Raw genomic sequence first — 22617 nt, 5'->3', positions numbered from 1 at the left:
TTCAAAGAGAAGTTCAAGTGCACCTGACACTGGGCTAGATGCTCAGCTCTGTGGAGGTGGGCGTGTTGCTCACACGCGGCTGGCGAGGTGGTGGCCTGGGTGACACGCACACAGCAATCACTAATGCCTGTTTGTGTCCACAGGTATTGTTTGCACCTGTGATGAAGGAAAACCTGGAGGAGCTTCTATGTTCTCTTGCACACATTGTGTCTCTCTCTCCCTCTCCCAACACATGCTCATTCCCTCTCCCTCCACTCGCTCTTATTTCTGTATGTTGCAGCGTATGTGTGTTTGTGTGTGAATTTCTGTGGTATATACTAAGTTGGAGAGAAAATGATGCTTTCTTTCCAAATCAAATAAAAAAATGTGTAGAGTCTAACAAAAATAGCTGGCTTGACTCACACTCTGAAATATGAATTGTATCCTGAAGGGAATTCTCTTTCCTGTCTAATGTAGCCTCTCTACACATACACACATGGGGAAATGTGTGTAAATTCTGAAGTCCGCATAGAAACGTGAGCGATCATTAATTAATTTTGTATTATGTTGGCCAAAAATGCAGTGAGAAATCATATCACGGGCTCTCGTGCAAGGCAATTCAGGCTCCAAAGGATAGAGTGTCAGCAAACGCCTCGGCAGCCTCCGTTTTAATAAACCCACACTAAGTGTGTCGGTTCCAACCGTAATATACAGCACTAGGTAGTTCTGTTCTGAGATGATGAAATTATTTCTTTAGAGTGGTGCTTAAAGTGATTGTGTTTGATTTCACTGGTTTTAGAAATGTGGTAAAAAGCTGTCTAAAAAGGGATATGATGCTGGTAAGAGAGATAGAGGTACAGAGGGAAGGGACCTGACACCTAAGGTATAAATATAGTTATTACAATTATCTGTGATGATTTCTTTATTTTTTTATTATTATTTTTGCTGTTGTTGTTAATCCTCACTTGAGGATTCTTTCACCATTGCTTTTCAGGGAGGGGAGAAGAGAGAGGGAAGGGGAGGGGGAGAGGGAGAAATAGAGAGAGACGTCAGTGTGAGAGAGATACATCCATTGGCTTCTTCTCGAAAGTGCCCCAACAGGCGCAACCCTGTACATGCCCTTGACTTGGAATTGAACCTGTGACCCTTCAGTCCACGGGCCGACGCTGTAACCACTAAACCACACTGACCAGGGCGTGTGTGTGTTGATTTCTTTATGTTTACATGAGATTTTCATGTCATGAAACAGCCAGCATTGTGCAGATTTGTTACCCAGTTGGTTGGGTCTTCAGGATACTGCAGTCAAGTGGGTAAAATACGTAAGTAAAGTAGACCCCGAGATTTAGGGACTTGCTCCAAGTGGGTGTGTTCCAGCTCTTACTGTGGCTGAGCCCCACATGTACTGGTCCCTGTGCCAAATGTGCATTCCATGTGCTTTGCACCAAACCTCGGGGAAGGCTGGATCAGCAGTAAGGGGAAGGGGACTCATTTAGTGAAGAGAAAGGAGAACATGTTTACCGAGAAAATGTACAGACAAGGGGATTCTTTTTTTTTTTTTTTAATATATCTTTATTGATTTTGGAGAGAGGAAAGGAGAGGGGGAGAGAGAGAGAGACAGAAACATCAATGATGAGAGAGCCATTGATTGAGCCCGCAACCAGGGCATGTGCCCTGAACGGGAATCGAACCCCGATCGCCTGGATCCCAGGTCAACGCTCAGCCTCTGAGCCACGCCCGGCAGGGCCAAGGGGATTCTTTTATGACCAGCCTCGCCTGGTCTTGCTGCTTGTTTCGCCCCCTGGACAAGCATTTAGGAGGAGATGAGCTAATCCCAAGCAAGCAGAGGCCGCTTCCCCGATAACAGATCAAAGCACATGTAGGCCTACCTTCGAAGGTTACTTAAAAACTGTCCTGCCAGCAAAACGTCCAGGGTTTTGGCGTGAGCTGGCCTAAAGCCCTAAAGCATGTGGGGGCCTTGTCGAGCGCGTGGGGAAGCAGGAAGCTGACGTCAGGAACCTGAGGCCTTCCGATCTCACTGGGAGCCGGGGAAACAGCACTTGTCAATGGTTAAGGGAATTGTGAAATTCCGTGCCTGGAAATGTATGCTTATTTAAATTCTTGTACGAAATATCACAATGTAATTTTAATAACTATGCTTAGATACGTTACAACATTAATTTTTGGGGGGGGGGAAGTATAATTAGCATAGAAATTATACTTTATCCTGTATTTCTTAATTTACTATCCTAAAAACAAACCTGCCAAACCTTGCTATTCTGGTCATGATATCCTACCCTTTGGCAGTAAGATACCAAAACGAATGGAAAGCATTGGGTGAAAACAGGAAGAATTATTAGTTACGTCTTTCCCTACACTAAACTAAAAATGGGACACATATTAAAAGGTTACAGAGCACACTTCGAGACATTCCCAGCATCCCTAGCATCGGTACTTTCTGTTCAACCTTAGAATATAAAGAGGCTAGGGGAATTTTTCAGTCTACTCTTCTATAAAATTAGAAACTTCATAATTGTCTTACCTTACTCAGAAGGTTGTAGAGTTATAAAGAGAAGCTACAGCTTATATAACCCATTAAATGAGTGCTGCTGCTTCGGGTCGGAGCTACCTCTGTTGATCTGGTAAAATAGTACTGTTACAGTCACTTAATACAGCGCTTCCCTAAGGAGAGTATGTATGGAAGGTGCTGGAGGACTGGTGCAAATGCAGTTTCTCAGCCGCACCCTTTGGAGTTCACGATTCAATAGGTCTGGAGGGGAGCTGAGAATCCGCACGCCCTGCAAGTTCCCTGGAGGAGCCTAGTGCTACTGGTCTGGGAGAATCACTTGCCGTAAACTCAGAGAGTGACTATAATGCTCTAATTCTCTACTTGGAGCCCCTGGTGGTGTGCCGAGAGATGCTGAAAATAAAATAAGAGAGGCCTGACCCATCTATGGGAGGTGTTACCAGAACAACTGTAAAGCTATTTCATATTTTAAAAGGTAACGCTGATATATGTTAAGGAGTAGAGTACAAAAACACTGCATGATACAGTCTGAAAAAAAAGTCAAGACGTAAGAGTTGTTCCAAGTTTACAATCGTCTGCTTCTCCTTGTGAAAGGTGCCATCTACCATGACTGCCAAACTCACTAGAGCATTTTAAAACATGTCCACCTAAACATTTTTAAGTGAGGGGGCCCAGCCCATGTGGCTCAGCGGTAGAGCATCCACCCATGAACCAAGAGGTCAGGGTTCGATTCCTGGTCAGGGCACACGCCCAGGTTGTGGGCTTGATCCCCAGCAGGAGGCACCTGATCAATGGCTCTCTCATCATTGATGTTTCTCTCTCTCTCTCCTTCTCCCTTCCTCTCTCTGAAATCAATAAAAACATATTTTTTTAAAAAGTGAGGGGTTCCACGAGGTGACATGCCATCTCTATTAACCCGTCCTTGAATCCCCAGGTTCTATCTCAGGCCTGGCAAAGACAGAGGCTCCTCCATCTGTTTTGACAACCCTGTGCCTAGTTGCCATGTAAGGAATATGGGAGCAATGCTAGAACCACACCATCGGGGTTGGTGAGATAATTTCCTAAGTCGGGCTTCTCATATTGATTCGAGACAATATTTGAAAGTATTTACCAAATATAGTAAATGTAATGAGGGCTTACTGTGCATTACACAACTATTTAATTACAGTGAATGGGCAACTTGATGTATATTCCGTTCTACCTGCAGTCCTTTGTGTGGGGGACCTGGGAATTTCACGTTGAACCCCCTCTCAGCGTGCTTAATTCATTCAGTGGCCCGTGTGGTTCACAACTCAGAAAACACCGCCGCAGAGGTTGTCATTCCTTTTAGGGACAATGCCAGTGTGAGGGGCATCCCAGCAAATAAAGGTAGGGGGTGAATACCACCTACCTCAGGCTCGTTTATGGAAATTAAGAGTTGATGAGACACTGGTGCTTGTCTAAACAGCTAACTTTATTATTTATCTAATATTAGCCACTGTGTTTATCCTTTATATCCATTAATAAAAATGCAGATGCACACGAGACACCCTCTACTTAGAGAATTAGAAGTGCCCTCATGGCTTCATACTACAGAAAAATTATAATACATCAGTTTAAATGCCTACAAAAGTGAAGTCTAAGTTGTTATCTGTCACCTTCTCCGGCCTCTCCTGGGTGGTTTTCAGTGGTTTGACCCCCAGTCTGTCCTGAATTGAACTCTTTAGAATTCAGGTGCTAATTAGCTTCTTAGCACTTCTTTGCACAGCCCTAAAAGCCCAGCCTTCTCACTGCTGTGCCTAAGGTGTCTCTTTGAGTCGCCTACTAAAAAGAGGCGCGTTTGTCACCGTATGTATTACTTCCCTAATTAAAAACTTGAAATAACATATAACTTTTTGAACGGTGGAAGCACCCCTTCCCCTTCCTAGCTCACAAACACAATTTTTCTCCACGGGCTGTTATGTTAGGAAGCAGGTTTCTTGGCCCCTCCTCCGAGATTCTGACTTGTGAGGCAGGACCTAGGGACTTACCTGCATCTTAAACGCAGTTTCTCCAGGGAATTCTGGTCCTGATGGAGGAGTCAGTCGCCCAGAGCAGAGTTCTTTTCAAACTGGACACACTTCTCTGTTTTCTGACATCTTGTACTTTGTTTGAGAGTTTCAAAATATGTCCAGTAAGAGTGTTCACATTCTGGTTCTCAAGTAGGTGCTGATTTCTGTGTCATTCAGTCACACAGGGCTAATATAGCATAGTACACATTACATGGTACGCAGCATATAGCCCAGTGCAGCCTTGCATCGGACTTGTGCTGTTAGAACCAGCTTCTGATTGCAGGCCCCACACCTGCTAGTTATGGGAAGACAGGCTAGTGACCCAAACATTTTAGTTTTGTTGTTTTTGCAGTCAGTATATTTTCTCTTATCTTTTTTTCTTCATTTTGTGCATTCTATTTTATCTCCATCTTTTTTTACCATTTAAATATTTATCATTATGATAGCTATTATTAATGATATTCTAGATGTTCTTAAATATTTATTTGTTCTACCAGAACATAGTGGAAAAAAATGTTTTTTGCTCATATTTTGAATTTTTTCTTTAGGATAATAACTTCCAAACCATGAATTGATGAAGTCAAGTATCTCTAACATTTATCTATCTACCTACCTATCTATTGTTTTGTTTTTCTGGGTGTGCTATCAGCATGTTTGCTATATAATTATGCTACAAATATCCACATGGAAAACATACTTGCTATTGGGTTGATGAAGGGATTAAGCAAATATATACATATGACATATAGACACAGACAACACTGTGGTGATAGCCAGAGGGAAAGGGGGGTGTGCGGTAGGTGGAGGTGGGCAGAGGGGGGATCAATGGGGACAGAAAGAGACTTTGCTTGGGGCGATGGGCGCAGGCTGCTGTGTGCAGATGATGTTTTATTGAGTTGTACACTGGAAACCTGTATGGTTTTGTTAAACAGTGTCACCCCAATAAACTCGATAAAAAATAATAAAATGAAAAACAAACAAACAGACATGTATCGGATACTTATTTATTGCTATCAGTACTGAGGAATCTGAAAGTGATCTAAATCTAATTTGGGGAGTTTATGTGAGGTCTTAAATGAGACAGTTATATCAAGTAAATACTTGGGCCGGAAACAGTGGTTTCTAGACATCTGATGGTAATGATCAGTATCTAATGAAAAGGAAAGACTGATATTTGAAAGTAAAACAGTAACTCAACAATAGATTAAAAACTTGGATGTTAGAAGGATAGGGAACTCTAAGAATCTGTGGACTTTTCCGTTTTTCTTTCCCTTTGAAGGAGGGTCACGTGTGAAGTTTGTATGTAATGATCATCCTGATCCTTCATTATTTTCCTAGGAAATCTGGAGAGCTAGTAAAGGTAGCTCCACTTCTGGTATGAAGTACTGTTTGGAGACATTTCTCTGGGGAATTTAAGAACAAGAAAAGCCCAGATTCCACTGTTGTTGTTGTGGGGTTTTTTGCTGTATCCCGGTGCTCCTCATGCCACATATTTATACTCAAACATGTACAAAATACTTGCTGCCACATTTTTCTTTCTGCCTAGAGAACAGCTGTAAAGATATTAATTGTGCTTCAGTTATAAATGGATTGCCGAAAGGGACCGAGCGGGTTGTGTATCTCATCAGCAGGCCCTGTCTGGTATAAATAATGAGACGGGAACTTGGTAAATTGGAAATTTGTGATAAAAACGAGATGTGATATTATGAAGTCCCACCAGTTCCTTCTTCTGGATACATTGATTTTTTTAAGGCATTCCGCAGGACTGCTAAATCAATGATTGTCTGTTACAAAATGTTGGTTAAAAGGGCTCTATTACTGGGGTCAACTACAAATTAGCCCAAAGGGTAAACACAAAGGTAGGATAAATGTGAAAAGGGAAAACCTCGCTGATGTTGTAAAATATAGCCAGGAAGGCACAGCCTTTGGAAAATGTGTAAAGTCTTTCCCTATTTCATGTAAGATTCTTAAATATGGTAACTAGGATGAATTGGAAACTGGAGATATAACCGAATTGAGGGAGGTACTTTATTTTACTCTTTCACTTATTTTTAAAACAAAGTTGGTAGTTTATTTGATATTCCCCCAAATCCGCAGCGTGTGTCTTTCAGATCTGCTAATTCCTGCTCCTACCTTTGATTAGCACCTAGCAAAGCCACTCTTCCCCGGCCTGGCATCATGGCTAATGTTTAAGTAAACCAAGAAAAAGACCGAAATCACCAAATGTGTTGCACAAACAAACGGATGCACTTTGAGTTGTTTCCTAAAGGAGACCCAGTTTTGGAAGAGGCCTGCCTTTAATGTCATCACCACTTGGGGATGGGCCACGAGAAGCTTCACAGGCCTACGCACACACACATACACTATTCATTTCTTACGGCGAGGTCAATATTCTGAAAATCACAGGATATCTTTGAACTTGAGCTCCTTGTCGCGTCACATCATCAGGGAAGGTTTTATTGACGCCCCTTTACCCTGCCCTTCACTTCCCCCAGCAGGACTTGGAGCCAATATCCTCTGCGCACACACACCGCTCCTCGGACGTACCTCAGTTACAGCCTGTGCGGTGACATTTCTCTCTGTGCCTCTCCCCCTGTTAGGCTGTGAACTCCCCTAAGGCCAGGAGGGACCCGTCTTTATCCCTGATATCCCGGGGCCAGGCACAGTTGGATGGTGTACAGCCATCGGTAAATGTCTGGAAAGTGAGCAGAAGAAACTGAGGGGGGGAAAACAAACAGAAAGAAAGATACAAATGGAATGAAAGATTACGATGGGGAGATGAAATATTCATTTTCCTGCTAATATTTGTTTAACTCCTTAAGTGTATGGTCCACATCAGATCTATCAGTACCTCTACCGGGCTAAAACATAATCAACCAGTCCATTTCTCCCTCCCTCCCTCCCTCCCTCCCCCCCCCCTTCTTTCCCCTTTACATACTCCCAATCCTAAAAAAAAAAAAGAAAAAATAATAACCCATAAGATGCTGGCAGATCCTTAATCACTTTTTGTAAAACCAATGCCTAGTCTTGTTTTCCCCAAGACTGTAGCTCGGCAGGTGGAGCTCCCAATACACTCTTTCCCAGCTCTCTCCAGGCAGACAAGTACCTAGGTCCCGCTCACCTCCCAGTACTTGTGTTTTTGTGCTCTGCTCTGTTTGTTTGATCCGACCCCATGGAGCTTCCACAAGTACAACTGGAGGAGCCCCTTTCCTTTCGTGCACCTTCGAAGATGATCTCGGGGAAAGGGAAGGCCCCTCGCTGGCCTCCAGGAGCTGAGCAACAGCTACACCTTAGTCTGACCTGGGCAGGTGAGAGGCACGGGGTGGGCAGGCATAAACCCTGACCGCGGCTGGCTTTTGCGCCTTCCACCCGGGCCTGGGAGCTCAGCGCTCGGCAGGCACTGTGCAGATCGCCTTGGTGTGACGGGTGAATGAGTTTCTGTAAAGCAGAACGAACGCAGCTCCCACCTACTGCGACCCGGCCGCGCTGTACGAGGCACCTGCCGAGCCCCTGGTGGCATCATTCTGTAAGTTCAGGATGGAAATAGCTGCCGATCTAGAGCACAAACGATGCTCGTTTAGTTCTTAGGCATTTATAGGATTTCATTCCATAGGTGACGGATTCGCAAAGGCTTGATTGCTGGAAAGAGGTTCCCTGAGAAAAAGAAAACACACACGTTTCCTTTCTGTGCTCTAAAAAGGGTCATTGCGATTCTGAAAGGCTTTATTTATACACATGAAACTGTAAAACTGACAGCTTGTTGGTTTTCACAACCAGGCCTCCAACCGTCCTCATTATTTGTTTGCAAAAGCGGTGGGTAGGACCCCACCCCGGTGCTGTTTGTGAGGGACGCAGAAGGTACCTTCGTCCTGTGCATAGTGACCGTGGCCGAGACTCCACAGCCACACGTTTTCATACAATATTCTTCATTTCCCGCACCCGATGCGCATTACAGATGTTCGCCCCAAGGACGCACGGGTGACTAGAAGACATCTGTGTGCTCAGATGCATTTTCTGAAGTGTTTAATTGTTCCAGAAAGTTCTGGGCTCGTTGGAAAAACAACATGTTAAGTGTCTATGGATGTCTCATTAAGTTTCAAAACTGTTTAGCCCTCTGAATGCTCCAGAGCAGAATATGGAAACTGAATTTCATTTCCCTAGCTTCTGTCCCACATCACAGAGCCAGAGAAGCGACAGGATACATTTCAGCGCTGTCCATTCGCCCAACTGCAGTTAAGAATCTGCCCCTGGTCCTGTAATAAATTCAATTTGGAGCATGTAGAATTTGGCAGCGACATTTCACTACAGGCTGAGTGCTAGCACATGAAGAGAACACCCGGTGAGCCATGGTGAGGCCTTTGGAAGGGTAGAAGGGGACATGGTTTAGGATTTCACTGCGCTTTCTGTGCCTTAAGAGAGAGGCTTCTGCAGTGAATGTCAAGCACTTGCTACCTCTGCCTCCTATTTAGTTGGCTTTTATAAATCACGAGATTGAGCCCCAACAAAAGGGAAGGATTTGATCTCCTGTAGTCACCCTAACTTGCCTAGTTAGCCAACCGCCATTCCCTCTCATTGATGTTTCTATCGCTCCCTCTCCCTTCCTCTCTCTAAAATTCAATAAAAATATACTTTTTTAAAAAACAAAGAAAACCCCCACTGGTATGATTTAGGCCATCTTTCGCCCTGGGGGATCTGCTTGAGGCCCTCCAGGACACATGAATGTTGAAGACTGTGGAATCCGTTAGACTCGGAGATGCGAAGAAACTCGCATGGGCTGCTCGCGTTTATTTCTCGCTATATGACCTATGCTCTGTTGCACTGGGGGTGGGGGTGCTGGGAGGAACCACAACAAATCAGCCTCTAGAAGTACATGCCAGTCAGGTGCACAAGTGTCTCAGAGCACTGTTCCATAAAACTAAAAAATAATGCCTCTGTCGTGACACAGTTAGAAAAACTCAGGGCCAGAGGCACCCGCGTCTAGTAAGTGATAATTTAAATGTCAACAAGTTATACGGGTCCTAGGAAATTATTGCTCTGGTATCCAGCGACCACCGAAATAGGTTTCCATGGCAATGCCTGTGCCCAGTCACCTCTTGCACCACCTAATACTTGGGAAAATGAAGGAGAACAAGGGAAGGTGGGCTGCGGGTTTAGTTTTATGACAATAATGAAGGCAGCTGCATTGTTGCTATGGCCCGGGAGGCCTGTGATCTTTGGTATATGTGAACGTGTAAAGTAAGACGCCTTCAGGTGATAATGCCAGACACTCCGCCCATGGGTCGTACATACCCCAAACCCCAATCCAACGTCTTATTTTCTCCAAGACCTTTTCTCTTAGTTTGTCTGCAGACTAGAACCTCTAACTTGACAGTGTAAAAATGTTTGATGGTTAATTTTGTTCTTAGTGTTTGCTTTCATTCTAGGGCCTGGGGTGGGTCGCGTTGTTAATGGAAGCAAAGCTGAAAGTATTGCAAAAAGCAGCTGATACTGTAAGCCCTCTCTCTGCTCATTAAAACCCAAGCAGATCGCTGGCCCTGATCTCACTTCACCAATATAAACTAGAGGCGGAGAAAAATGGGTCTATTAAAAGCAGAATTCACCTTGGGATTGACGTGTTCATACTTGACTTGTTACTGGCAGGATGAATTGTGGTAACGGGATCATTTTTGTTGACAACAGCTGGAAACACAACAGCTATATTATCATAATGGGATCAGCATCTAGTTGGATTATAATACGGGCTTTCTTGGAGCAATGGCACGGTGTCAAACTCATAGTCACTCGCTAAATGAGTCTCTTGTATCCTCGACAAAGGGACAGAAACAGCTCCAAATGAAAACACAAACAGAGAATCCTGTTCTATTTTGTGGGTATTACTCAGGGTCCCATTTATCACACACCAACACTTGCCGCTTTGAAGAAACATTATCCTGCAAGGTTTCCACTTTTCAATCCGCCTCTGTGGCCTGCATTCTGCGTGCATTTCCATGGAGAAGCCTATACCGCAGCTTGAAGCTTTCCGGCTGCAAGATTAACCTCAAAGCATCCGTTTTCCCGCCTCTGGGTAATCACTTGACAAACGTTTCCACGAAACCTCCACAGGCATCTCTCCCCGCCTACAGGTGCATCAACAGCCTTGACTCGCCGTTAGGAGAAAGAGCATCCTTGACTGAAAGCGGCGCGGACTGTTCCTTTCCAGGCGTCTGATACTGAAGGATGAGGGTCTCCCCGGGAAGCGGGGCGTCAGGCAGAGAGAGATCCCGCATGAGGGTCCGGGGGAAGCTTGACTTAGCTCTGGGGCTGTCCCTAGCCCGCTTGTTCATCTTGGCGAGTGTGTGTGACTGGCATGGGCCGGGAGATCGCAGTGACATCCGTTCAAATACATAGAGAAGCTGCCGTGGACCATGGACCCAGCGCCTGACTTTGTGCTTAATGACATCAATTTTAGGCCACAGAGGAAACCGACCAGAGCAGAATTGGATGGGATGATGGAAGATTGTGTGTGTATGTTTCTTTCATAAAAGGACATGAACATATCGTTACATTTGGGAATGTCTTTTTGTGTGCCCCCCCTCAAATGTAAGAAAATATCCTACTATGAAAATGTGGGCAGAGCTCCACTTAGTTATAAATTACAACCTCAGCACCACTTAAAGTTTTTATTGAGCCTCACGTGTACATACGTAAGTGTACCTGTAATGACAGTGACGGTAGGCTCTCAGAAATGCCGTGTTAATTACCCTCCCGTATCCTTTGCATACACTGTGTCATTTAATGATCTCAATAAGCCTGCGATGTAACAATTGCGATCACCACCTCCCTCTCCTAGAGATGAAGGAACGCGGGACTAGTGAACGTTGGGAATGGCATTTAAAGCAAGCGACCTGGTTCAAGGCAGTGTGGCTCCAGGTTATCTCCCCAGCCACTTTTTTATACTGAATATCATTGCGTATGATCCTCACGCAAATCTTGGAGATTTGCAGAATAAAAATCACCATCTTCGCGCATGGAAAAACGGAATCACAGGGCAAGCAAGTGACAGAGGGCCATCTCCTTGATCCCTCCTCGGCGTTTGCTAACGTGACCACGGGGTGCCTCGCGTGATAAGATAGACTCAAGGTGCAATAATCCACGAAGGTAGATATGGTGACGTCAGTCTTGTGGTTGTCAACTCCCTAGAGCCTTTCCCTGGCGCTCATGTAACAAGAAATCACCTCCATGGTCCCTTACGAGGTATGAATGGCCTACAAACGACTGCACTCACACATCTGCAAGGCTCCTTTGAAGGGATCACAATAGAAATGGACGCCTCTGTGGCAAAGAGTGATGCTAATTTTTTAAAAGGTCTGCTCCCCGGCATAGTCGTTCTGATACCAGAATCGCCTGAGAAGATTTTAAAAGCCCTCCATCACCATCATCACTGTTTTCCCACCCCCAGAGCTGAAAGGGACCGCAGGGATCTAAGTACTTTTCAAAGTCAGGTTCTGATAAGTAGGCAGAGTTGGTACTCCCAGGCTTAGCATGTGGTAATTTCTGTGCTAGGCCCCTACATACACTATTTCGATGAACCCTCGTAATAGCTCTAATGTATGCTGTAGGTCTGAAATCCGAGGCTAAGCCAGGATAAGTGATTTGCCCGTAGAGACAGAGGTAAGTGTTTCAGAAGAGGCTGGAAGTATTCCGTCGGCAAAACTGTTAACCCCCTGGCTACTCTGCCCTAATAAACCCACTTCATATACATATACAGTAATCTTATCGTCGTTCAGAAACCATCCAGATTTATGCTTTTCTCTATCAAGACATTTCTTTATGAAAGAGTCACCCGTAGAAGGTAATTGGGGTGATATATATGTTTTATGACAAGGATTTTTGACAATCTGTCCAATTCTCTTTCTGCAGTGCCTGCTCCCATTCATTAACTTCATATCATACCGAGTAGAGCCCTTGACTTTATTTTTCTGATAATGTGTTGCTTCATAACGAGAAAAACATTTCTCCTCAAGAAACAAAACCAAAGGGGGAAAAAAAACCAAAGTAAAAATCCAAGACGACAAAACACAACAAAACAGAAAACTGGGGCATGGTCTTCTGCAGGGAGGACCTCACCCTTCTCGTCAGTCTCTGGCCTCGGTCGCTTCTTTCCGGGACTCTTGAATTCGTTCTTGAACATTTTTGGAACGAATTTTAGACTCAGAAAAACGTTGCAGAAATAGTTCCTGAACATCCCTCATTCAGTTTACCCCCAGTGGAACATCTTACGTACGCTCAGTGCAAGGGCCAAAACCAGAAAATCCGCATCGATGTCCATTTTTATTGTGATTGTCCCGTGTTAATGTTTTGTCGCCTCTTATCTGGGTTGCTGCCACAGCCTCGTAGCTAGTCTGATCCCCTGCTCGTCCCCATCTCCGCCTCCAGTCGACCTGGCAGCATGGACAGAGCGAGGGCGAGGGGGGCCCACAGTGAGGACCGGCCGCTAAGGGAAGTGTCTTCTGTTTCCTGTGGGGTAAACCCAGAGCCCCCCGTCTTGGCATTCAAATGCCCCTGTATTTTATTCTCAGTGTGCATCTCCAGACGTAGCTTTGATGGCTGACTTTTCCAGTCCTCTCTCCTCTTAAAAAATTATTTTGGTACTTCGATCCCACTCTCCTCCTCTCACCTGTAAAGTTGTTTTGTTTTTTCCCCTCAGTTCTTCTCAATCCCACACAGTATTCAAATAACTACAATATTGTACTTTCCCATGCTTATTTTTACCAGCTAGTTGATGACTTACTTGTGAATGTGACCCCTAGGTTGGCTGGTTGGTTGGTTTTTTAATTTTTTATATAGTTCCCAGTGTCTGGTGAAATGACATTCGTTGCCTTTTTTTTTTTTTTTTTCCTAACTGTAGATTTTGTAGAACCTCTGAATCATCATTATGAGTAGAAATTCCAATTTGACAGGCCTACCAACCACTCAACAAATGTCACTGTTACATTTTCCTGTGTAGCGTCCGTAATTGAAAATGCTTCAGTGTGATCCTGACTTGGCAAGATCTTGGAAAAGCTCCACCTCATTTCAGTCAACATGGAAGTACGCTGCTGGGACCCACCCCTGACTTCCTTCGGGTTTGAAACTCTCTTTCCCTCGTTGCCGGGAGTGTTAACATTGACAGCTCTGGGCTGATGGGCCCTCCGCTGAAGAAAGCTGCCTGGCCCAAGGCCTGGCCTCCGTTCCAAGGGGGTTCCCATATCCAATAACTGGTCAGTGCTGGAGTCTAAAGGCCTGGCCCCATTTCCTCAGTGACATACCAGCTCTAGGGGCCCCAGTGGGGTCCACTGAGGCCTTTGTTGTGACGACATCACAGCCCAAGTGCCCTTTGGCCCAAGATTGTCCCTTCGCTTCCCCAAGATATTGATCGTAGAGGACTCCCCAGTACAAATTCTGCAAGAGTTCTCTATCTCAGAGTCTACTCTCCGGGCAGCTCACCTGCGATGTGTACCTATCATTCCTCATGAAACCGTCAGATGGTTTGTTCATTCACCCACACATTCCATGAGTGAATGTGTTTGGTAATTATGATATGTCCAACACTTACTGGATCCAGAAGACTTGGACCCTGCCCTTGTAGCACATGATGCTATTATCACACCAGACTTCTCCCGTTTCTCTGCAGTCTCAGCAGTTCTCGGAATTACCCACAGCCTCTCGGTATTTTGCCTCCACTTATATGTGACTTGTTGCTTCAAATTCCTTCCCTGCCCTTCTTTTCCGGGTTAAACTCTGCCTGTCTCACATAATTTAACTCAAATGCTGCTACGTCTCTCAGAAAGCTGTCCCTGACCACCCTCTCCTCTGGACTAAGTGGGGGGTCCAAACCTGGTGCTATTGCCTTCTGCTGAATTTCTCTATATAGCTGGCTGTCCCCTCCTCTCACTTCCCCCACCTAACTGTAAGCTTGTTGCCTGTCGATGTTTGTCTTAGTCTATATACTTCACATCTGAACAAGCCTTATGTTCTTAACTGCTGAATGAATGAGGGGAAAAAAATAGATAATGCGAAAAAATAATTGCTTCTATTATCCATAAAGCCTTATCACCTAAACGTGCGGATGAATTCGTGGTCCCGATCTCATTTTATATTCTGAGGAATTGAGTAAGATGCATGAACTGTCCCTTTAATATTTCTGTACAGCTTTTACCAACAGCCGTTTTTAAAATATATATTCAATTGTGCTTTTGCAGAACTTCAACGCTACATGTTATATTGCATTATTAAGCTTACGTTTCATATTTCTTTGGTATGTTTCCTTTTCAATATTCTCCAAGCCTATGTGAGTCTGATAGGTAGCTTTCAAATGAAAACTATAAAAGGATCTTAAAGGAAACTGCTTCTAAAAGGGCCATCTTTATGTAGCACTTCCACCTAGCAGTCTTCTTCCTTTTAAAAGACTTGGATATTGTTGAAGTTACGATGGAGTCGTTATCTCCATATCTGAAAAAAGATTTCTTTTCTTCCATATTCCCACACGTGGGTTTCTGTATGATCCGCTTAGCAAATTTTAGCTCTTGGCAAAGAATCATGTGTTAATTATTATCTTTCTCGCTCTCTCTCTCTCTTTTTTTTTAGGTACGTCTGTCACTAATGTAACAGCCACCGATGCTGATGACCCAGTTTATGGAAACAGCGCCAAGTTGGTTTATAGTATCTTGGAGGGGCAGCCTTATTTTTCCATTGAGCCTGAAACAGGTTTGTGAACTAAATTTTGAATTTTCCTCACCATGTTATTGCTTCAGGGAAACACTTTTCTTGGGATTTGGATTATGAAATGCTACGGTTAAGGACTTTACTGCCTGTATCAATAATATTTTGAATGTGTTATTTCTGTGCAGTGTGTGAGGTACATGGCAAGCCCTCCAATCATCTTGATAATGATGAAAACAAATTGCAGAACCCCTTGTCCAATATCACCTACTTAACAGCTGGCCTGCCACCCTTTTTTCAACCTGGGGAGAAAAAAAAGTGGCTGTACCTCAGGAAGACTTAAATATCACATTTAAGAATAAATTTTGCCCTGGCTGATTTGGCTCAGTTGTTAGAGCGTCAATCTGTGGACCAAAGGGTCTCAGGTTCCATCCCGGGTCCTGGTCGGTGAGAGTGCAGGAGGCAACCAATCTTTGTGTCTCTCACATTGATGTTTCTCTCTCTCTCCCTCTCCTCCCTCCCTTCCACTCTCTCTAAAAATCAGTGGGAAAAATATCCTGGGGTGAAAATTTAAAAAAAACACAAAAAACATTTAGTTACTATGTATTGACTGTACAAAGCTTGGCTTATATATCTGTCTAAGTTTCAACTTACACATCTGCAAAGTGGATATGGAACCCACCTAGTACTGTTATGGTCAAGATCAGATCAATAAATACCAGCCAAACAGCACATGACACATGGTAACAATTCAATGGGTGAGTATTACATGTGCTATTAGGTTCCTCATGTGTAAAACAGATACTGGTATCTACCCACTAGAGTTTATGATGAAGATATTATGATGTATTCTAATACAATATATTGTTATATTATATGTAATATGTTTTATCATAATTACCAACAGTAAACCTAGCCAGTATTCTGAGTCTCATGGTACAGATTTTAGAAAACATAATTTCATTAAACAATAGTTTTTGCAAATGAAGATAAATCTTTTTATCGTTTAATATTAATAGTATACGTAGAGAGTAAAGCCATTTTGTTAGACTTTTTATAACCCACGGGCTATTTTGGTGGCACGTTTGGAAGTTACCGTAAATAGCGATATCCTTTTTTCTGTATCTGGTGGTTTTTGCCTGCAAATTTCCAAGTAGAAACGTGATATACAGCTAGATACACATATAATATCATTTCTTAGATTCATGAGTTTTCGGCATTATTGAGATGAATATTCACATTGTACCATTAACTCAATTATTAATTAAATTAAAAATGTAAAGCCTCTCTTTGCTTTTCTTAAATTCAAAGAGTAAAATCCTCATGCGTTTTAAAGTGAGAAAAAAGTTTATTTATACATAAATAGGTCATGGCTTAAAGTTGAATTTAGATTTGGAAACGGAAGGAACGCTTCTAAGCTGCATTAATTAGGGGCATAATTACATATTCTTCCTCAGTGAAGAAATAAGTCTGTCAGGAACTTCATCTCCTTTGGGCCCCTTGATGACCCTGGGGGAGAGGCCGAGCTCTGGATTTTAAGGAAAAAGAAAAAATGGGAGATGTCCTATTTTTTTTTTTTAAGTCACTTCTCACTCTAGAAGGCATAGTGCGTGAAAGGATGGGGGCTTGTCTGATCGGTTCCCTTTCGATCCCCGTGCCTGGCAGGGTGTCGGGCACCTAGAACTCCTTCAATGAGTATTTTCGGTAGGAAAGTGGAATGAAACAGAAGCAAAGAAAGACAGGGGAAGGAAGGGAGGAAGACCGGATTAAGACAGAGGGAGAGAAAAGCTTGCCCAGCTCAGAGAAGAGACTGTGATGAACCCGCTGGGGAATGCAACGTGGTTTCTGGTTTATATCCTGTTTATTTTCTTCCTCTGGTGGGAAGAACATCATTTTAACCTCAGATGTGGTCCCTATTGTTGTCGCTGAGATTGACTTGGGGCTAAAACGTCTGCCATTTCCAAGTCTCAAACTATGTCTTACGTGTCCAGCCAACACCATGGTGTCCTCGTACTGGCCAAAAAGAGCCTTGGGACCGTGACACACTCTTTCCCAGATTCAGTTCCAGATCACATGTTGAGAGAGGAAGGCTCAGGGGCCACCGTGCGAGGGAGGAATGGTTATGAATACACCTGATGTCGGAGGTCGCTGGGCTAGTGATGCTCATGACTGCAACCAACAGGAGGAGCGCGTTTCTCTGGGTTGGCCAGGCGGTGGGGGCAAGAATTACTGTCTCTGTGCTGCAGGTGACCAAACTGTGTTGCAGAGAGAGGTCGGCAAAATGCCTTCCCCGTCTTTCAATCAGATCCCCCGGCAAACGGTTAGGAGAGCAGGAAGAAGAAAAGAGCAAGAACATAAGCAACCACCACCTCATTTATCGGATGCGTTATGCCCTTGGCATAGTGCTAAGGGATTGGCATGATTATCGAGTGTAATTTAATTTATTCCTCACAGTATTTCCAGATAGATAATAACGTCATCTCAGTTTTACTGCGAGTTGCAGAGGGTCAGAACTGAAACATTTCTTGCCCAAGATGTTTGGAGCAAAATTCAAAGTGAGTCTGTCTGATCCCAAACTCTCATTTTTCAATATCCTTCGGTGCCCCCACATGACAGCCAAGCAGTGTAGCTCATGCTTGGGGCTGTCATTGGTTTATACAGGGACCTGTAGGACTTGGAAGCAGGCCCAGGTCTCTGTTATACATAGACCTAGGAGGCATTTGGGTGACAGAGAAGATGTAAGGCGGCAGTAATTGTGAAATAAATTGCCATTTTTTTGTGAATAGCTTCAAAAGGGCCGAAAATAGCTTATTTGTATTCTATAAATGTATTTTTTTTGTTTTCCCTTCCTCACCACCCCCAATACCATATGTTTGCTTATAACATTTTGGGCTCAGACAGGGAGCGATGTGGCATTTATTTAAGAAGCACTAATTTGAGGACAGTAGTGAGAAAGCAGTTGCAGCCCATCGTGAGTGATTGAAGATGGAAAGTGTCAATGAAATGCAAGGCAAGTGAATAATAAATGCTTAATTATCTAGAGAAACCACAGTAAAGTTGCAGGACAGTCTAAACTTTGCTCCAGGCAAGCAAGAGTATGAAAAATGACTTGCTTAAAAATAAACTAGCTTAATTCATTGACCTTTTTTTTGAAACTCAGACCATCTTTCTTCATTGGATACAAATAACATTTGTCTCAGTGGAACCTGTGAAAATAAGCTACAGAAAAATACTCCTTGGGAAAAAAAATCTATGTAATGAATGGTTTCCTTTTAGAAAAATTAAGATAATATGTGCAGTCTTTCTGGAATGCCTTCATGGAATTGAGTCACGTTTATACCTCCTGAATCAGTGATAAATTACAAACACACAGGGTCTTTTTTTAAAGTCAGGATTCCATAGATTATCATTTCCACTGCCAAGGGGACTGGCCAAAGAATTTTCATAGTGCAGGCCTTTGAGAAAAAAATATTCAAATAACTCAGGCAGACCAACAATTCTAGAGTCTGCCCAGACAGTTTTGCTCAGTGGTTGAGCATAGACCCGGGAACCACGAGTTCAGTGGTTCGATTCCCGGTCAGGGCACATGCCCGGGTTGCAGGCTCGATCCCCAGTAGGGGCCGTGCAGGAGGCAGCCGATCGATGGTGTTTCTTTCTCATCGATGTTTCCATCTCTCTATCCCTCTCCCTCCCTTCCTCTCTCAAAATCAATAAAAACATATTTTTAAAAATTAAAAAAACAAAAACAATGCTAGGGTCGGCATTGATTAGTGAGATTGCCTTTGTAATCCACATTAATCTACATTTAGTCAACATCTATACTCTGTAAATCATGTTCTAGGTGTTGAGGGTCAGTGTTGTTTCTCATGACTCCCAAAAAGAGATCTGCCTGGACAATTAAAATTATGTGACTACACAGAACAGGTCAGAATTCTTGGGATTGGAATGAAAGGAGTGCCAGCTAAGCAGACCCATATGGAAAGAAGACAGCAAGGAAGCCCATTTAAAGGAAGTCACACCGAAGGCTGTGTCCTGGAAAACTGGTGACACTTTTGACAAGTGACGGGTGCGGAATAGGAGAAACTTAAGGCATTTCAGCAAGAAGAGATCAAGGGATATGTGGTCAGGGGAACAAATACGTATTGGGATGACATTGAGAAATTAAATAGTTTTCATTTCCTGAGTGGAATCAGCATTTTTTACTGTTAGGTATTTTTCTATATAAAATAAATGTAGGCTAGAAGTTAAATATCTAAATTCTGATTTCCTGTATGACTTGACCAGTTATGTGGGACAGGTACGTCACAGGAGATAAAGAACTTCTTTCTAAGTGCTGGTCAGAGCTGAGGTGCCTCTTCCCATCACGGGGCTGGCTGACTGCTAAAAATCACAGAACGCCCCAGGTCGGGCCCTCCCGCAAAGCGCTGGCCAGCAGGGGGGAAGCACGAAGGATGGCACCTTCTGGAACACGTGGGTCCCTTCCACGCCTCCTGGAACCAGAGCAGGAGCTCTCCCTGGAGAAGTCAGGCAGGAAGGCAAGAGACAGGAGAATTAGGGAGGGAGCCAAAGAGTGCTTTGCTTTCCACCAGGATGTCCTAATGCACTCTTCATCCAATATCTATTTTCCTTACACAGTGAAGGGCATAGATTTCTCTACTTTTTGAGGGAAGAATACATGTAGAGAGACACCCCTTTCAAATACCACACACACACACACACACACACACACACACACACGTTCAGAGCAACCAAGGGGCCAGGGGAGCCTCGGTGTGCGAGTCTATGCTGTTTTTAGACCAGTAGAGAACATAGAGGAAAGACAGTTGCCTGTCTCATGTTCCTTTCATTTCAGGTGGAAGAAACACCAGTGGGTCCTGAATACAAATCCCAGGCAGCAGCAGTCATGTGCCAGTGCCTTGGCACTCCTGCTTAATCCATGCCCTGCTAAGTAGCTGCTTTTCAATGTCTTATTAAAGATGAGGCTTATGAGGATCCTTGAGATTTAATGATATGGCCCAAGTCAGACAGCTGACAAACGTAGTACAGAGAGCTCCCCATAAATCCTTGTTGAACGAATGAATGGGTGGATGAATTAAGGAGCGAGTAATGAGAATCTAAAGCGTGTGATTCCACCTGGACCTGTATTTAAATCTCACTGTGCTGCTCCGTCCAGACCAGATGATGATGCTGATGCTGATGACGATGATGGCAAGATTTAATTTTAAATGTCTAATAGACGAGCTTCCTAACCTGCTCCGTGTTTGCACACAGTGTTCCCCACACATGATCGGATCCTCATGTCTCAGTTTGCGGGACAGCTGGCTGATCGCACACGGGGACTTAACAACATTTATTTCCCTGCTTGGAATCTCCTGTGGGAGATTATGATTACTAAAAATAATCCCCCACCCTACGCACATGGAATAATTAAATACACTTGGCTAAGCTGAATGTGGCCTGACTGCCATTTTACTTCCACCTTTGGACAAATAACTTTTAAGCCCAGAGGGAGCTGGCAGTGCTGACCATAGCTGGAGTGGAAGGGATGCATTTTTAGAGAAACCAAGGTCTGTGGGTGCGCATGATGAACAGAAAGACTGTGAACCACACAGACCCCTCGGCATGTGTCAGCTCCTGTCACACCAGGGTGGTTTGGGATGGGTTTAGGTGCAAGAAAAGACAAATGCCCGCTCCCCGGTGACACCCACCCACCCTGAGCAGGCCAGCGAGGGTCAGGAACTTTCCCCACACTCGCTATGGATCCTGTCCCTGCAGAATTTACTTGGGATTTCTATGCTGATATGCCTCTCCCTTCAAATATAGGTTTGAGTTTCATTTGGGCTGGTTCAAAATTTCTTGGTGAAAGACAAAGATGGGTGTTTGTTGATTTTGTAGAGAAGGATGGTTTATCTAATGATATTGAAGAGTAACCAGTAAGTAAGAGGAGTAGATTGTTGACAACCCCAAACACACTCCTTATATACTCAAAAATGCAATATATATACACATATATGAGATATATATCTCAACCTTTGGTGTTTTTATTTAAAGATAGCAGGTTTTCTTTATATAGTTCCACCACCTCCCCCGTCCTTATGGCCTAACTCTGCCTCCCAGCACTTAAGATTACCTAAGACTACATGGAACATAGCGCTGGTACTCAGTAATTGTTTTTAGATGTTGTGGCAAATGTGACTTTAGATATATTTTCCAAAAAGAATGATTATCTAACTTTTGGACATTCTAGTTTGGAAAGCAGAGAGCTAATACCGTAAAGGTTGTCTGTGATTATATGTATAATCATGGAAGCTCAGAGAAGGGGGTTCATTAGCGCTGGACACCACCTTCCTTTAAGCGAAGGTAGTCCTGGTGCACAGATGCCAACCCCCGGAGAGGCTGGTGGGAGGCATGTACAAATACTCCATCTGTTTCCCTGTAAGTCGAATTCCACAAACATCGCTGTGAAATAATTTCTGCTGGGCTCAAGCAAAAAAGATCACGATGTCTCTTTTTAAGAAATACTATTTTTGAAAAAGAGTTTCAACCGTAAGTCCAGGGATCTTACCTAGTTCTCACCGTGCGCCCTCGTGCCTGGCACTGTGTTCTGTCTTGCAGTCGTCAAGATCCACATTACAAATGGACCAATCACCATAGGCCGCGACCGCAAAGACGGCCCTGGTTAGAAAGTGAGCTTCCTTGGGAGGATTTCGAGGCTGTCAGCTTCAGAACCCAGGGGATCTGGGCTGCTTTTAAGATGCTTAGAATGTGCCTTTCAGTTCTCTTCTGATATCCAATAGGTATCAGCATTTAATCATCTAGTTATTTGAGAACGGTAGCTATGGCATTGCTGATAACAGACCAGGGACACAAGGATGCTACATAAGAATGTTAAACAACAGCCCCGGCCGGTGTGGCTCAGTTAGTTGGGGACCTTCCCGCGCACCAAAAGGTCACCGGTTCAATTCCCAGTCAGGGCACATGCCCGGGTTTCAGGCTCGGCCCCCAGCAGGAGGCGTGCAGGAGGCAGCCGATGGATGGATGATGGACGTTTCTCTCTCTCTCTTTCCCTCTCCCTTCCTCTGTCTAAAACAATCAATAAAAACATATATATATATTTTAAGTAAAGGACAGCCCACATCACAAATGTATCTCCTTTAGATCAGTTTCTGGAAGCAGTAACTTCTCACTCGTGGCCTTGGCACATAACTCTGGATATTACATTCTGTTCAGAAAATCAAGGGAAGGAAAGTAATATTTATTGATCACCTACTATATGCCGTTTCTTTCCTTTTTTTAATGACCATGTAAGCGGGTGATGCAGTCGGCACTTTGCATAAGGGAAATAAAAGATCTGTACAAATTAATTTCTGGAAGTTACTCGGGTAGTAAAAGTCAAGCCGGTTT

General features: G+C 43.8%; 1 protein-coding gene across 1 annotated transcript in view; it reads left to right on the top strand.

Annotated features, from left to right (window-relative positions):
* CDH8 (cadherin 8) overlaps positions 1-22617 on the top strand; it is a 269040-nt gene that overhangs the window by 113218 nt on the left and 133205 nt on the right. The window contains exon 4 of the mRNA XM_081119970.1: positions 15139-15258. Coding sequence (XP_080976096.1) covers positions 15139-15258 — 120 coding nt within the window. The remainder of the gene's footprint in view (positions 1-15138; positions 15259-22617) is intronic.

This window comes from Miniopterus schreibersii, assembly GCF_964146895.1.
Source record: "Miniopterus schreibersii genome assembly, chromosome: 18".
NCBI lineage: Eukaryota > Metazoa > Chordata > Mammalia > Chiroptera > Miniopteridae > Miniopterus > Miniopterus schreibersii.
Note: the sequence above shows the minus strand (reverse complement) of the source record. Positions and strands in the feature narration are given on the sequence as shown.